At 50.1% G+C, this 17431-nt stretch overlaps 1 protein-coding gene across 2 annotated transcripts in view; it reads left to right on the top strand.

The window, feature by feature from the left end:
* Positions 1–11842: 11842 nt before the first annotated feature.
* Dock1 (dedicator of cytokinesis 1) overlaps positions 11843–17431 on the top strand; it is a 497567-nt gene continuing 491978 nt past the window's right edge. For both annotated transcript variants that reach the window (XM_057777087.1, XM_057777086.1), the window contains exon 1: positions 11843–11994. In XM_057777087.1, the coding sequence (XP_057633070.1) occupies positions 11949–11994 (46 nt within the window). In that variant the 5' untranslated portion in view covers positions 11843–11948. The remainder of the gene's footprint in view (positions 11995–17431) is intronic.

Raw genomic sequence — 17431 nt, 5'->3', positions numbered from 1 at the left:
ACCCTGTCACCAAATGGGTGTACTGTGCGTGTGTGCTCCTGCAATCACACACACATCTGAACCTGTGTGAACACATGTGGACTCTCACACGTGCACACTTCCTTATCATCTTCTTAGAAAGACGATTTGAGACTCTTTAATTTCCTTGGGAAATGGTAATCCCATCTGGCTACTAAAAGTCACCCCGAAGGTGGGACCTGAGCTAAGCAAGGAGACTCTGGCCCTGGCACCAAGGGAGCAACAAGCCTGGAGATGCTGGTGAACTGAGCAGGAATGACTGGACATGGGGAAAGGAGATATTGACATGGTAGGCAACAGGCAGAGGGTGCAGCTCAACTACCCAGACCTTAGCCATCTCCTGTGCATGACCTTCAGCAGCCCCACTATACACAATCCCACCAGACCTTAAGCTGCTGTGCTGTTATAATTGTCACTCCTTGACGTATGAAAGTGTAGCCTTAAAATATATATACTACAGGATGTATTGAGTCGATGGATGGGGCTGGGGGAGGACCTCCCCTCGTCCCGCTCTTCAGGCTCCCCTCTGGTTAGCAATGCCAGCAGGCCCCACCCTCATGGCGAAAGATCTTCGCTACTGCTCCTCTACCTTGCCCCATCACTGAAGCTGAAAATAAACACTTGTAGCACCGGAGAAGGGAGCCACCATGAACAGGAGGGGAGCCTTTGTATCACAGAGGTCTCAGTTCCAAATGCTGTGCCCCCAAGGCATTTGTGATTCTCTTCATCATGAAGGTCTCAGCTTGAGTCCCATCACTTTCCACAGGTTTTCCTGAAAGATCCTGCAAAAAGTGTCCACGTAGATCTGAGGGCTTGGCACAGAGGTGGAACACTGCCTTAGTACTGGGAAAAACAAAATAGGCATAAGTAAATATGCTACTAGACACCCCTTCCTGAGGTTTCTCCATGTGTGGGTGTTACTTAAATTCCTTCCCAGAGAAAGTGATTTTTATCTCTCCTCCTAAGGCTCTAAGGACAAATTGAGGCATAATTCCACCAAAGTTCACTTGGGGGAACCAATGAGTTTATTGGGCTTCCTTACAGAGCATAGGTTAAAGGGGTATGGGTGTTCCAAAAGGCTGCACCAGAGAGTCTTTACCCAACAGGGATAAGGCTTTCCCATAGCTGTATAGATGGACACCCCCCTCCGTATACAACACACATACAATCCTACCCAGTCTATATATTCTAGCCACTCCAGAGTTCATGTGTGATTGGAGCATAGTTGCTGCTAGATTCTTAGGTGACCCTCCTCACCCTCCATGAAGGGATATAAACAATCAATAGTCCCAGCTGGGGTAATCCCTCTTAAATAGGCCACAATGGAATGCCCCAAGATGACTGCTGCTTGCCTTGGAGGACTGTTGCTCACAACAGTGGGCCATTGTCTCCTCACACTGTGGTCTAGTTGACCGCTTTTCTGCCCATTGGAGAGAATAATCCCTCTCAGAGCAGATCTTGCCACTCACAGCCTGAGTCTGTAGATTTGGATAGGCTCCAAGAATCAGCCACCAGAAGTTGAAGGTGACCTCTGACCCTCACCTGTCACCCTCCCATTTACTCCTGTCCTGTGAGTTAATGACTCTCATCTGTCTCTCTTGGAAGAGATCAGAGTGCAGCTTGCTTAGGTCCTTTCCCAGTCAGCAACTCTTTCTGCCTGACTCTTTTGCTTTCTCCTTCTCTGAAGACTCAAACCCTCTTTACATGTGTGCTAGGTCATGCTGCCTATGGGTCATGTCAGAAGTGGGAATCGTGTTTGGGGGTGCATAGAGGGCAGGGTGGTGTTTGGGAAAGGGGGAGGGGAAGCAGCAGGTAAGGAAACCCCAGCAAGAAGTGGTGTCTTTGAAGCCAAGCCACTCTGTCTCCATCCTGAAAGCCCAGATCGTGTGCACGCGTTCACGTGTGTGTGTGTGTGTGTGTGTGTGTGCATCCTTGCAGAACAGTCCATCTGCAGACAGGAAGGAGGATGCTACCAATCAGGACTGGATGGTGGAGTTCAGCTGAGTACAGATGCCACCAGGGCTGCTAACACCCAGCATCTTCCATATCCTGCCTGGAAAGACCCCAGGAAACAAAGACAAAAAGGCAGCAGGGCTCTGCCCTGAATGGAGAATGCAAAACAAGCAGAAAACAAACACACTAGGGGGTCATAGGTGAGCTCCAGGGCTTTGCCAGCAGTGCTGGGGAAATGTTCCTTACTTCTCAGCTGTGGGGGCACCTACTGTCCTTGGAAGAGGATCCTAGAAGCTGGGCTTTCGTCTCCTGATTGTCTAAGGTTTTAGCAGTTGAAGCCTGTTTTACAGCTCCACTTGCCTGTGGACTTCACAGTTCAAAGGATGGGATAAAGGGGAAACCCTTTCCCCTGAAGCATGGGCTCTGCTCAGCAACACCCTCCCTATTCTGCCAGCCTCAGGGGAGCCTGAAGCTGCCTACACAGCCTTAGAAAATTTTCTTGAACGGGTGCTGCTCTTGCAGAATTCCTCCATTTCTGTTTCCACTTACTCAAAGAAAAGGCTTCGAGAATCCACCAGAAGCGCCTTTCTCTTAAAACAGCTTTATTCTCCTGTTTTACAAAAGAAAAACAATGCTTGCTTGACTTAAAATAGGAACAAATTTTGTGTGTAGTGCAGCAGGGATAGAAGTTTGAAAAGCTAATTTTGTAGTAGCGTCAAAGGCAGGGAGGCCTGGGAAAGCCTTGGAAGACATCTGTGTGCTTATTGGGGCTGGGGTTGTGGTGGAGGGGAGGGGGGAGGGGTCAAAGAGGAGGGGGTCTTTGTGCCTCCGGTTCAAAGCGGAGGTCCAGGAGGGAACCTAACCTTCCAGGGTGGACCTGGTCTCTCACCAGCAGGCAGGCTGGAGGGGGAGCCAGGAGACAGCTGTCTAATTCTCATCATATGCAGCATGTATTACATATACTTCATTCTTCAAATCCCCCTGGCTCGGCCTGCTCCAGAAACATGCAGGAACTGGCCACAAAGGCATCTCAATTCTCAGGCCGTGGCAGCAAGTTCTGGGTAAATGTTAGCTTCGGGTGCAGGTGCCTCAGCTTTCTATCAGAGAGAAGCACAGAGGCCGGCCTTTCCTCCTGCTAGCACAAGGCATCCCACAGTTGCTGAAAACGGCCTAAGAGATACATACAGGAATCTACACAGGAAGGTGAAAAAGACAAGATCTCCTGAGTAAATTGGGAGTGTGGGGATCAAGGGAGAGGGTAGAAGGGGAGAGGTGAGGAAGACAGGGGAGTGGAGAAAAATGTATAGCTCAATAAAAACAATAATAATTAAAAGAAAAGAAGATCCCCTTGTCACCTTTCTGACCTTCAGTTTCTCTTGGCCATCAGCTGAGTCCTACAGACCTGCACACTGCCTTAGCAAGCAGGTCCCCACTCAAGTGACCAACCTGAGTTGGATTCTGTGTGTCCAGAGCCTTTCTAGTGAACCTGGGTATGTGTCTGGACTGGCCCCAAAGTGAATTTCTCATTGCCTGTGTTTCTAGTCCTGGGGTGAGGGGCAAGCAGAGACAAGTGCTCATCAACTTACACTTCACCCCGACTTCATCTCCACTTGCTAAGCTGGGCTTTCCAATCTCCCAGGCTGAGGAAACGAGGAAGACCATAGTCAGTCACACACTGGGGTTGTCTACAAATGTATGAGGATCTTGGGCTTGTCCTCTTCTAGAAAAGGGTCCAGGGGCAGACCTTCCAGAGTGGCTAGGTTCAGGCAGCTTATACAGCCTCAAAAAGGGAGCCAGTGGGATTGTCAACTGTGCCTTGCTTAGTCAGAGTAGCACGTGGTCAAGGCATGTCTTCCCTTTCCCTTCAGATGTCACCTCTAGGTCCACTCTGTCTGGTCCCTCCAGCTGGTGTGACACAATCTTTCCCCCGGATATGTCGAAGCCTTGTGTCGTGTCCACAGACAGGCAATGAACCAGGTTTGTGAGTTCGAGCTGGCTGGCTGTCACCCCTGAGTCTGCTCGTAGTGGCCAGGACACCGAATGGCTGGCCTGAAGGGCTGGCAGGGATTTTTTGGCCAAAGAGGTCAGCCTGGAAGGTGTAGAGGAGACGTCAGGACATACTGGGTTCAGTGGTATTGCAGTCCTCAGAGAAAACCCATGGCCCAAGCCCACGTGTTGGTGTTTGCTTGTTTACTGAGCAAGTGATACTCAGAAGTCTAACACAAAAGGACAGACTCCCCTACAGAAAAAGCTCTGAGGAAAAAAAAAAAAAAACTTTTAAGGAAGACCGAATGATGACTGTTAGCGTAGCTTCCCCAAAGGGCTGCATTAATGATCTCTGGTGGCTGTATATAGAGGTGACTTCACACCAGATGAGGAAGCTGCGTCAGATGCAGCAGGCTCCGAGGCAGGGTTTCTCCAGCTCTTCCCTCCACATCCTCCATTTCTGGAGAAGTGCTGGGTGAGGATGAATGACAGCAGGAGGCCTCTGCAGCTCAAGTGTAGGAACCCAAGGGAAACCAGCAGGGTGGGGGCAGGGAACCGGCAACCTCTGAGTGCTCACTAAGGGCCAAGAGCCATTCATGAGCAGGGAGGTGGACTTCTACAGTTCTCATTACTGACCTCATTGTGGTACAGTTTCTCTCTTTCGGGGTACATAGAGTTTATTTGTAATGTGATCTTTAGACTTTTTAAATTTCTTCATCTGTTTCTGACCTGTCCCTCTCCTGGCTCAGGGACATGTCTTCCTATTTCTTTGCATGGCAGATTTTTTTTTTTTTTTTTTGAGGAGAGTTTGGGTATAGTTTATTTAGTGGGTTATGAAGGGGAAAGGGAGAAGGGGGGAGAAGAGAGAGGCAGATGTTGCCTCTCAAGAAGAAGGGCAGAGAGAGAGAGAGAGAGGCCGACTATTTTTAAAAATCAGATAATTGACACTATGAATTTTATGTTGTTGGGTGTTAGTCATCACGCCTCTATTAACATATCCTTGGACTTCGTCCTAGGGTTCACTTAAGTCCCTTGGGCTCGGCTTCATTGCCTTGACATTGCCTCTAAGTTGTTTTTATTACTTATCAGAGCAGCCCATGGTTTACCCCTGAGTCCGCCGTTCTGCAAAGATGGGAGACCGCCTTTGGAGGTTGTAACCTAGTATCTTTTGTCTGAGGAGAGTTTACCATGCTGGCTGCCAGAGAGTTCCATGACTGAGCCAACTCTGAGAGCACTTCTGGCAGGGGCCTCTGGTATTGAGCTTTAGTCTATACACTCAATATTCAGCCAAATCCTGCATCTCCCCCCGACCCCCACCTCTCTCTGGTAACCATCCCACCTCCTCCCTTGGGACCCTGACCTACCAACCCCATCACCATGGAGGGTTGGTTAACAGTTCATTTGACAGGATCTAGAACCACTAAGAGACAAACCTCAGTGTGTGTCTGAAGATTATCTAGGTTAGGGTTGCTGAGATAGGAAGAGGCACCTAATGGAGGTAGCATCATTCCATCAGCTTGCTTGAAAAGGAGAAAGACAGCCGAGCACTTGCTCCACTTAGAGTCACTGCTGCTGTGATGAAACACCATTACTAAAAGCAAATTGGGGAAGAAAGGGTTTATCTGTCTTACACTTCCATATAATAGTGCATCATTGAAGGAAGTCAGGACAGGAAGGAAAACAGGACAGGAACCTGGAGGCAGGAGCTGATGCAGAAGCCATTGGCTTGCTTCCCTGGCTTGCTCAGCCTACCCTTTTCCAGAACCCAGGACTACCAGTCCAGGGATGGCACCACCCACCGTGGGCTGGGCCCTCCCACCTTGATCACTAAATTAGGAAATGCCTTACAGCTGGATCTCGGAAGCATTTCCTTCCTTGAGGCTTCTTCCTCTGCCGACTCTAGCTTATGTCAGGCTGACACATAAAACCTGCACACATTTAAGTCACTTTTCTCAGAACTTTTGTCACAGTAATGAGAAAAATAAATCCACGTGGCTTCTCTGCAGTTTCAAACCTGCCTCTGCTCAGTGAGCCTTGGGCTCCCCAGAGTTCCCTGTCCAGAGTCTGCCTTCTTAGAGAGAATGGGGGAGCAATAGGATGCACCATACTTGCTTCTAAAAACCCACATTCTAAACCTCTTCTGCCCAGGCTGGGAAAACTGCTGCTTCATCTGGGTCCTTCCTGTGTGAATCTCCCAGAAGTAGGGAGGTCATGGAACTTTGCCAGAGTCGGACAGACACCAAGGTCTTGGTGAAAATGCTGGTGAGCTCTAAGAACAAACATAACTCTTTGAAGGACCCTGAGATCCCAGAGGTGGCCTGGCCACCAAGATCCAAAGCTCCATCAATTCCAGGCAGCTTCTTTTGCCACTGTCCCTGGCCCCGATCAGAGCTCATTTCCTGTGTACAGGGAAGCAGAGCTTTGGCTGCATTTAGAGTCACGTCACCTAGGCCCCTAGGGTACACCAGCAGCATGTGCGTAGCATCCTCTACCTAATACCGTATTTATTCTGTGTGGCCAGGAAAAGCTTAATGCCTGGGGTAAGCCCTACTCATCTTTATGGAGTTCTCTAAACATAGCACCTACCGGCTGAGTGCAAGGAACCCACAGTCAGCATGGCCAGTTTAGGCTGCTGCTGTGTGGTCACTCCCAGACACTGCGTCTTAAAGTGGGCTTGAATCTCACCCCTCCCTTCCCCCAACCTCGATCTCATGGCAGGAGAAGTTTCAAACATACAAAGAAGGCAGAGAAATTAAAACACTCACAGATCCTTCACCAAGTGCCTCATTTTGCGTATGGAGGCCAGATCAGGACATGGCGTGTCTTCCTCTCCTACTCTGTGTTATTGTTCTGAGACTGTTTCTTACCTAACCAGATGCTTTTCTGCTTTGGCCTAGGATGCAGTCACTGGCCAGGGAGCTATCAGGAGCTGCCTGTCTCCGCCCCTTCCCCATGCTGGGGTTACAGGTCAATGGAGACAGGACTGGCTTTAAAAATAACAACGATGAAGCCATTTTGATTTGTACTCAGGCCCTCGAGCCTGTCAGATAAGAGCTCTTATCCAGGGAACATCTCTCCAGCCCTCTGACTGTGTTTCATTTGTGTCTTAGTCTCCTCTGTTTCTTTAAACTGGAGGTTTGATCAACAATCATGCTTATAATGACACTGTGACCACAGTGTTTATCTGATGACATGGTCATACCTGCCACTGGGTCAGTGGTCCAGCAATCACGTGCCTCTGCTGCGACACCAAGGCCCTTCTCCTTTCAGCAGTCATGTTGGCTACGCTTAGTCTCCTTCTGTGCGTAGACTCTTCATGTTCTTGTCCAGTTTCACGTGTTCTTCTCCCAGCATGTCTCCATTGACTCCTGGGGCCTTCTGGTACCTCTACCAGGACAGATTTCGGCTGACTTTACCTCCTGGCTTTGCATAGTAGTGGTGTTCAAGTTAAAAGTATTTGTGTGAAGTGACACATAATCCTAGGTGGTGGCAATAGGTCAGGAGTTCAAGGCCATCTTCGGCTGGCTGTATAGCCAGCTTGAGGGCACCTTTGGCTACCTGAAACTCTCTCACACATACAAAACTAATCCAGAGTGGTACTCACACTTGTAACCCCAGCATGTGGGAGGCCAAGACAGGAGGATTTTGAGTTTTAAGCTGTATAGTGGGACTCCTTTAAATTTTTTTTTTTGAAATCTAGATTTAAAATTAATAGTGTAATGGTGGTCACTGCTTCTGCCACGCCTCTGCTTCAGTGGGAGGCTGCTAGTCTGCACTGTTGATGACTGGGGCTGGGTGACCGGGCTAATGTATCCTGGATGGTCTGCAGCCCTGGCTCACAACCCTGCGATGACATTAGCTGAGGGCGAGTGCCACTACTGATTTCAGGAGCTCTGGGTCCTTCAGCCAGGTGGTGGCATAGGTGTGATGCCTGGCAGGAGATCTGTGGCTTGGGAGTTCAAAATGCCACTGTCGCAGCCCCAAGGCTCATAGAACCAGAGAATACTGAGCTCTTGGGACCACAGGACAAGGAGACAGTGTTATTTTGAGCCACCATATTGTCTCAAACGCATGGCCATGGTCCACCTGGAGTCTGACGACTCTGACTCACAGGCCCAAGAAATGGCTAGGTGAGCTAAGGCTGCTTGCTGCCAAGTTCTTGACCCGAGTTTGATATCTGGGACCCACATGGTGGGAGGAGAGAACTGACTACAGCAAGTTGTCTTCTGATTTTCTCATGTGTGCTGTGGTAGATGCCCCGGTCCCCAAGTAATAAAATAATATAATACATCATAAAATTTAAAACTCTGCCTTAGAAATTTATTAGTATGGCAGGCTTACAAAAATATGTAAATCCAGTATCAGTCATGATATGTGTGTTGTCGGTGTATATTTGTATGGGCGTATGCGCCTGTGCACAAAGGCATGTGCTCCTGTGTACATGTGTGCATGTGTAGGCAGAGGTCCACATTTGGTGTGTTCTTCAATGGCTGGCTAACTCATTTTGGAGACCAGGTCTCTTACAAACCTGGAGCTCAAGGGGATATGCCTGTTTCTGGCTCTCCATCTCTGGGGCTACAGATGTGTGCTGCCATGCTCAGCGTGTTATGTAGCTGCTGGGGGTAGGGGAGAATCCAAAGTCAGATCCCCCTGATTTTATATTAGGCCCTCCCCCATTGACCCACCTCCCCAACCTCCTGCACCAGTCATTTTTATCAGAGTGAAAATGTGTACCGTGAGGTTATTGAACAATGACTGTGAAGGGTGGGACAGACAGGAAGCAAACAGCTGTAGGTCTGTTGTTGAGAGAGCTACACCCTCTCTTGAGAGCTCCGGGATGACCTGGAAGGTTGGTGTCAGCAGCCCTGGCTCATGAGTAGGGCTGTCAGGAGCGACAGGACGATTGGGCAGAAGCAGTCACAGAGTGACTGCACAGCTGGCCACAGCAGGGCATGCTTTCAAGGACTGTCAGTTCTCAGGTCCCTGGCTGTTCTGTACAACAAGCCATCTCTCCTCAGGTGGAGCCTCAAAAACAGAATTGAAATGAGGCACAAAAGAGAGTGAGCCAGTCCAGCTCGCCTTGGTGAGTTCCCGATAGACCATCCCCATTGTCTCAGTGTGTGGGTGCACCCCTCGCGGTCCTGAGTTCCTTGCTCATGCTCTCTCTCCTTCTGCTCCTCATTTGGGCCTTGGGATTTCAGTCCGGTGCTCCAATGTGGGTCTCTGTCTCTGTCTCATTTCATCGCCTGATGAAGGTTAATATCCAGGAGGATAACTATATGTTTTTCTTTGGGTTCACCTTCTTATTTAGTTTCTCTAGGATCACGAATTATAGGCTCAATGTCCTTTATTTATGGCTAGAAACCCATTATGAGTGAGTACATCCCATGTTCCTCTTTTTGGGTCTGGCTTACCTCACTCAGGATAGTGTTTTCTATTTCTGTCCATTTGCACGCAAAATTCAAGAAGTCATTGTTTTTTTTTTTTTTTTTTTACTGCTGAGTAGTACTCTAATATGAATATATTCCATACTTTCTTCATCCATTCTTCCATTGAAGGGCATCTAGGTTGTTTCCTGGTTCTGGCTATTACAAACAATGCTGTGCTGAACATAGTGGACAATGAGGGCTGCTGAGAAGTCAAGGACAACGGCACTGGGTTTTGATACTACTGCACGTACTGGCTTTGTGGGAGCCTAGGCTGTTTGGATGCTCACCTTACTAGACCTGGAAGGAGGTGGGAGATCCTTGGACTTCCCACAAGGCAGGGAACCCTGACTGCTCCTAGGGCTGCTGAGGGAGGGGGAGTTGATTGGGGGAGGGGTAGGGGGAGGGAAATGGTAGGCGGTGGCGGGGAGGAGGCAGAAATCTTTTTTTTTTTCTTGCTGATTTTTTTATTAATTAATTAATTAAATTATTAAAGATTTCTGCCTCTTCCCCGCCACCACCTCCCATTCCCTCCCCCTCCCCCATTCAAGTCTTCAATAAATAAATAAATAAAATAAAAAAAAGAGAGACTATGTGTGCCCCTGAAATCCATCTTCCCAGTTTTCTTCAGAGTTCCAGATTCCCAGGAAGACCTAGAAAGCCCTTCCCCCCACCCCAGAAGCTTCTCTGTGAGTCAGTTCTCTGAGCTTTAGCCTTACTGGCCTATCCTTTCTCGAAAAGACCATTATTCTTCCTCCCCGCATAGGCCCTTCGCACGTTAGTCTCCCACATTATCTTGTTCATTTCTGCTTATCCTTCAAGTCTAGGCTTAAGACAGTTTTCTCAGGGAAACCCTTCTGTCAGAGCAGGTTGGGCACCTGCCACTCAGCTCTGAGCACCCAGTTTCTGGTTAGCACCTTCAGTGGCTTCCCCTTGGAGCAATCTGAGTCACCAGGCCACACCCACAAGGCCTAAGCCCTTGAGGTTTCTGATTGCCACAGACGGGTTTAAGTGCATGCCAGAGACCACATGGGAGGTGAGCCTAGGCCATTTCCTTCTGTGGCCCTGAAGTTCCTTATCAGTGAGAGGCACCTGTGACTTTCTATGAATCTGCGGCTTTGGTTAGAAATCTTTAGTTGCACGTTATCCTGAACTGGGGAGGCTCTTCCTTCTAGAAGCTCCTGGCTGTTGAAGCTGCATTTTGGATGGTATGACAAGACTGCTCCAGGCCAGGGTGGTCTTGTCTACAGCAGGACAGCTGGCCCTTCTTTGGTTCTGATATCCAATCATTGCACTATGTAGCCTTCAACCCTTTCAGCTGTCACTCACTCCTCCAGCCCCTACAGGCTCCCGGGTCACTGTGTCTGCCATTGTTTCTTGGATACAAGGGAGAGGGGGCACACGGTAAAAGAGCTGATGCCCTTGATCCCTTCTAATGGGCAGCCATGGACCGGAAGCCCCGTCCCACCCTTTCCCCTACTTTTAACCTTTTCTTGGATTCTAGTGAAAACTTGGGGTTTGTCTGTGTGCAGGCCTTGAAGAACTAGGAAGTTTTGCACTTGTGGCCTAGCACTGGGTGAGTCTGAGACCAGCCTCCTTCAAATTATGGTTGCTAGGAGGTTGAATTTTAAGCTTGGCCTGGCTTCCTTTCTTTGCCAGCAGCTCTTCCAACTTCCTCTCTTTCCCCACCCACTTCAGCATGCCCAGGTCCTACAGAATGCCTCAAAGTTACTGCAGGCAGGGGGCCTCTCTGCAGCTCCAGGCCCTCAACAAAGGGTTTTCCTAGGTCTCTCTAACCAGTGCTGATGGCACTTGGATCATCTACCAGGTGTGCTTAGTGCGCTCAGCATGCTCAACCCCCGCAAAATAGGTGCCCACTTCACCTTTGCTGAATGAGTAAATGAATGAATGCACCACGAAGAACTCCTAACTTTGCTCCAGCCCTCTCCACCAGAACAGAAACTGGGGTTCCGCACAGCAGTGAATGTGTGTGTGGTGTCTGACTCTGCATTAACTCTCCACTATTCTTGTTAGGTCTAGGCCTGGAAGGCTGCAAGGACCTGGGTCACAGGCGCCATGCTGGGTGCAGAGTGTGCAGGGTGCACGGTGTTCCATAAAGAGTGCGGGGTACGTGATAAAGAGTGCTGGGTGTGGTGCGGAGTAGAGGGGCGCAGGGTGAGGGCAGAGTAGAGTGCGAGGTGCTCGGTGTTCAGCGAAGAGTAGAGGATGCGGGTCGCACAGTACAAAGTGCAGGACGTCCGCTGGCTCGAGGCAGCGGCCGGGGTCCCTCGAGGGACGCGGCGGCCCGAGCCCAGTGCACGCGCGCCTGGGCGGGCTACAACGGGCCGCCGTCCCGCCTCTCGCCGGCACTCCCGGCCTTTTCCCATCCGGCCCGCGACGCTCCGCCCGCCCCGTCCCACATGACACCGCCTCCGCCGCAAACTTTTTCCTCCCCATCCTGTCGCGGCGGGGAGGGAATGGAAGATGGCGGCCTAGGCGCAGAGTTTCCTGCCCGAACAGCGGCGGTAGCGGCAGCGGCTCCCGGGGGCTGCGGCCCGCGCCACCATGACGCGCTGGGTCCCCACCAAGCGAGAGGAGAAGTACGGCGTGGGTGAGCAGCGCGCCGCCCCGCGCCCGCCCCGCGCGCAACTTCCCCGTCACGGCGCCCAGCCTGTTGCCGCGCGGTGCGGAGCCCGGCCCGCCCGGGGCTGGAGCCCGTGCAGGGACTCCGGGGACCCTCTGGGTTGGGAGGTCACCGCGCTCCTCATTCCCGCTCACTCGCTCTATCCTCGTCCCGTGTGGTCCGGCGCGCGCGGGGCCTGCGGGGTCATTGTTTGCGTGCGTTTTTGCTTCTTCGGGAAACTTCTGTTTGGCATCCGGGACAACGGGTGGACACTTCATTGTGCTGTGCTGGGCTCTGAGAAGCCCCTCTTGTCCGCGTGGGGAGTGGCCGCTGCACCCGGGCTGGGTTGGTGCCGCTTTTCCCGCCTCGGAGTGTGGGGGCACCAGGGTGCTCTAGTGTTCCCAGGGCCTTGGAAACCAGCCTCGAGGGCGGGGACCTGGTTTTGCCTCTTTGTCGCTTCCCGAGGGGGTGGAGGGAGTCGAGTTGCAAGCTTACGTTTGACTCAGTACACACTTCAGGGAGCCCGGCTTTCCTCAGTGGCCGGTCAGTGTTGGGCCCTGCAGACCTTGTCTTCCCCGGTTCGTCCCCATCAAATATCAGGGTTCTCTAGGCCGCAGGGCTCGCTGGGATTCCAGATCTTATTATTTTGTTTTCAGACTCTTTTCCCCAGGAGCCGTTAGACACCCAGCCTCACCTGAGCAGATTCCCTGAATTGCAGACAAGCATTTCAGGAGCTTGCTGCCTTCCACCCTAAGGGCTGCCCTAGGGCACCTTCTCAGCCGCTGTCTGTTCCAGGCATGCCTTTAGCACCTTCTTGCAGGCCTAGATCAAGTCCCAGCCCGCTGACTGGAAGCTTCCTGGAGACTCCGATCTACAAGGCTGTGTCCTTCCTGTGAACTCCAGTTACTTATTTCTGTAGTGTGTCAGGGATTGTGGCCGTGGACACAGGGCTGGGAACGCCTAGGGCCATTACCTCCCGTCTAGGCCCACAGGCAGGTTTGGAGGGCTTCCCTGCTTTGGGAACACGGGGGCTGAGCTCCAACTGCACTTGGCAGACCTTCCTGAGGCCTATGGCAGAGCTGGGTATTCTGAGGGTGGATGGGGTGTGCAAGGAGCTAACAAGCGTGCTGTGTACCTCCTAATGGGCTCTTTATGGGGCATAGGCTGTTAGAGCTCCATCCATCTGCATCTAATTTAGGATGGGGATTCCACTTAGGACTTTGGGGTGTGGCGGCAATGAATTTCCTCCTGGGATTGCCCAGGACTATTCAAGGAACAGCTAGAAGAGGAAAAGGAGTGGGGAGAAACTGGCATAAGATGTTCTTGAAGCAGTGAGGAAGGAGGGATGCTGGCTCCTGCAGGGGAGTCACTCCATAGTGGAGAAAGTTGCTGCTTGCCCTTCATCCTTGCTGCGGGAGTATAGCTAGTAATGGGAGCACTCTGGATTTGAACCCTGGCAGCAGTGGATTTACACTCAACCCTGTTCCGGCACAGCTGCCACCATGGCCTGTGATTATTGGGTAAGGGAGTCTACTGCTTTGGTTTTGTCTATTTTGTGAGACGGAGTTCCACTATGGGACTTCTGTGTAGACTAAGCTGGCTCCATAAACACAGAGATGTACTTGTGTCTGCCACCTGAGTGCTAGGTTTAAAGGCATGTGCCATCACACATGGTGAGTCTGCCCCCCCCTACACCTTTTAAAAGAAAAACTGGAAGACTGTTTCATTGGCATTTGAGAGAAAGAAGCAGGCAGGCTGGAGATCTCAGCAGCTGTGGGGGTGGAGGGTGGTAGACAGGAAAGGTAACAGCCGTGGTGGGGTGCTGGGAGGGGACTTGAACCCTTGTACCAACCACATAAACCCAGTTTGTAGTGCAGGGTGGTGCATACCTGTAAAGCTGGAACTTGGGAGGTGGAGGCAGGGGGATCAGAAGTTGAAGGTCACCCTCTCTATCATAGTGTTTTAGGGCGGCCTGAGGTACATGGTATCTTACCTCAAGAAGGAAAAAAAAGTCACATTTTCTGAGGGTAAAGCCGGGAAAACTTGCAAATTTAGCAATGAAGTCTGTAGGTTCTTTTGTTGAGCGTAGGGACTTCAGTTGAGAGAGAGAAGAGAGAGATCTATCCATCCATGGGGGTGAGGGGTGGGCCGATACAGTACGCTGTAGTATCCGATTCCCATAGTAACCTGGATGCCATCAGGGAGCCTTCTGTAGTTCTGTAGTGTGACTTTACCTGGAGAAGATCGGGGGAACATTCCTATAGAGGGTCAGGAGGGTCTCCCTCCAGAGGTGGAGGTAAACAGCCCAGGAGGCTGTGACCTTCCCTGTTAGGTCACACACCTTCCAGAAGCCGCTCTTGGATATGGCTTCTAACATCATGGCTTTTGCTAATACATTGATCTTAAACCTATTTTGGAAAGTTCTCAGTCCTCCTAATGCTGTGACCCTTTAATACAGTTCCTTATCTTGTGCTGACCCCAACCATAAAATTATTTTCATTGCTCTTCTTGACTGTAATTTTGCTACGGTTATGATTCATAATGAAATATCTGAGATGTAGGATGTCTGATCTTCGACCCCTGTGAAAGGGCCATTTGACCCCCAAAGGGATTGCAACCCACAGGTTGAGAACTGCTGGTCTAGGGGCAGTTTTTGGCAGCAAATTCTAGTAAAAGTGTGGAAGACTGACTGTTGTAGGGGAGGGTGGAGCTGTGTCTGTCTTCACCCGGATAATGGAAAATAGCTGAACTGGGGTGTAACAAGGTGTCAGAAGGCACCTTGAGGATTAGAGTCTCCAGAATGTGTCAGAGTGGAGGGAAGTCAAGGATGGATCCACAGAAGCCTCCCGGCTCTCTGCAGTTCTGACAGTTGGCGCTCAGAGGATCTTAGTGGTTCCCAGGGCGGATGCTCACTGGGAAGCATGGAGTGCTTGTATACATGGTGATTGGCTGTTTTTCCCTAAGGGAAAGTTACTAAAGATCCCCCATACCAGCCTCAGCATTCTCTTTGGAAGCCTTAACAACAGGCCTGTGTTTCTCTCCTGAGGTTCTGGTGGGTGGACCCCGCTTCTCTACTCAAGCCACTTGGCCCATGAATGAATCACGAGGGAGAAGGAAAGAAAATGATCAAAGGACATCTTTTTTGGAAACATGAATCACATTTCATTGTTCAGAAGAGCCTGGGGACTCTTAGAGCATTGTTTGTAAATGAGACACTCCAGTTCTTTCTTTCTTTCTTTCTTTCTTTCTTTCTTTCTTTCTTTCTTTCTTTCTTTCTTTCTTTCTTTCTTTCTCTCTCTCTCTCTCTCTCTCTCTCTCTCTCTCTCTCTCTCTCTCTCTCTCTCTCTTTCTTTCTTTCTTTCTTTCTTTTCTGAAACGTAGAGATGAGAGTAAATGGCTGATGTGTGGCTCCTGCCAGGACAGGAAATGGGGGATCCCATGATTCATTTCGTGGGGTTGCTGCTTGTGAAGGCTGGCTTTCTCTTAGGCTTGGTTTGGTGGGTCATGTTTAAGGATCTGGCTTATTCATGCAGGCATAAGCCTTGAGTTAGCTGTCATACCAAGGGCTGGGCCAGGTGATCTTCACCATCACCTCAGATAGGGCAGGATCCTGTGTTCTGGAATTAATACGTTTTGATGGCTCCTGTTTCTCAGGATCTCGCATGGGCTAGAGGCACACCTGGTGACAGTGTGTGCACAGTTGTGGAAGGCGAAGCAAGGTCCACAGAGGTGTGCACAGCCTGGTCTCTCCACCTTGTGAACTGTGATATGCTAATACAGAATAGAGACTTTGTAGGGGTGACTAAGCTCATGATGTTTGGGATGGAGTCTCACGGTCTTGGCAGAGGGAGTGGGAACAGAGACACGTAGAGTGGGAAGTCAAGTTCCAAACCAGATAATGACTTGATGGGCAACTGCTGGCCCCAAGATATAGGGGCTCACTTGCAGGGACTAGACTGAGGTCCCAGAGAGCTGAGAACTGCCGGGCAATGTGACCTCATAAAAGTGGATGTTTCTGCAAACACCCCAGATGAGTTTGGACATAGATTCCTCCTGGAGTTTGCTGGTGGGAGCCTTGCTGGCCAATGCTTCTGTTTTGAGACCCAGGGCCTCTGGGCCTCTGGCTGCAGAAGTGTGAAACCATGCTCTTGGGTGAGTTCAAGGAGCCCTAACTGGGGTGGTTTGTAATGGCAGCAGTAGAAAACCAGAGCAGGTGGTGTGGGCAGCAGCTTGGGTCAGGAAGATAGTGAGCCCGGAATACCTCACCGGCCACTTTCAGGTAGAGATCCCCAGCTGGGCCAGGGCATTGACAAGGTGGACACCTTAAATTATTCTTGGCTCTCCCTCCTAATGTGACCCTCAACCTCGATATTCCACATGTGCAGAGTGGAGCTGAGCCTGCTTATTTCCGAGTCTTGCAAGGAGCCATTGAGATCATGGGCTCAGAGAGTGGGAGTGGAATGCGCCAACTGCTCAATGCAAGCAACTATTGTTTTGTTTTTAAGAAAACATTATTCTGTTTATTTATATGTGAGTGTTTGTGTATGTATTTGCACGTGTGTTTGCATGCACAGGTCATGGCGATGATGTGGTTATCACAGGACAGCTTGTAGGACTAGGATTTCTCTTCCCACTGTGTGGGTTCCATCAATCAAACTCATGTTATCTTATTTAGTGCCTTTACACCAACACACCAACAACTAACTACCTGCCGGCCCCTGCTTTTATTCATTATTTAATAAGGTTATAGCTTTTAGAAATGGAATCAAGGAAAAATGGGTGTAGTAGTGTGTGCCTTTAGTCCTAGCACTTGGGAGGCTGTAATGAGTCTTTCTTTGTCCTGCCAGCTCCCAAATAATAACACGGAGGCTTTTTATTAATTATGAGTCCTTGGCCTATAACTTAGTTCTTAACTAGCCCTTTATAATGTAAAGGAGCCCATTAATGTTAATCCATGTTCTACCATGTGACTCGTGACTGTTACCTCTCCTTCTGCACATCTTGCTTGCTCTGCTTCCTTGCCTTTCTTCCCAGAGTCCTTTCTGTCCCCGGAAGGCCCACCTAAACTCTTCCTGCCTAGCTATTGGCCATTTAGCTCTTTATTAAACCAATCACAGTGATATGTCTTCACACAGTGTACAAATACTGCATAACAGGAGGCAGAAGCAAGCAAATCTCTGTGAGTTTGAGGCCAGCCTGGTCTACATAGGGAGTTTCTGGACAGCCAGAGCTACATAGTGAGATCCTGTCTTGAAAAAAGCCAAAAAGGAGAGAGAGAGAGAGACAGAGACAGAGACAGACAGAGAGAGAGAGACAGAGACAGAGAGAAACAGGGACTTCTTATTTAGACACAATGCACATGGTTCTTGGGAAAATGAGTTCCTTCAGAAGGTGATTTTAAGTTTGTTTGTTTTAATTGGGGTTG

Source organism: Chionomys nivalis, chromosome 8 (genome assembly GCF_950005125.1).
Source record: "Chionomys nivalis chromosome 8, mChiNiv1.1, whole genome shotgun sequence".
In the NCBI taxonomy this organism is placed as follows: domain Eukaryota; kingdom Metazoa; phylum Chordata; class Mammalia; order Rodentia; family Cricetidae; genus Chionomys; species Chionomys nivalis.
This window is presented reverse-complemented; position numbering and strand designations above follow the sequence as displayed.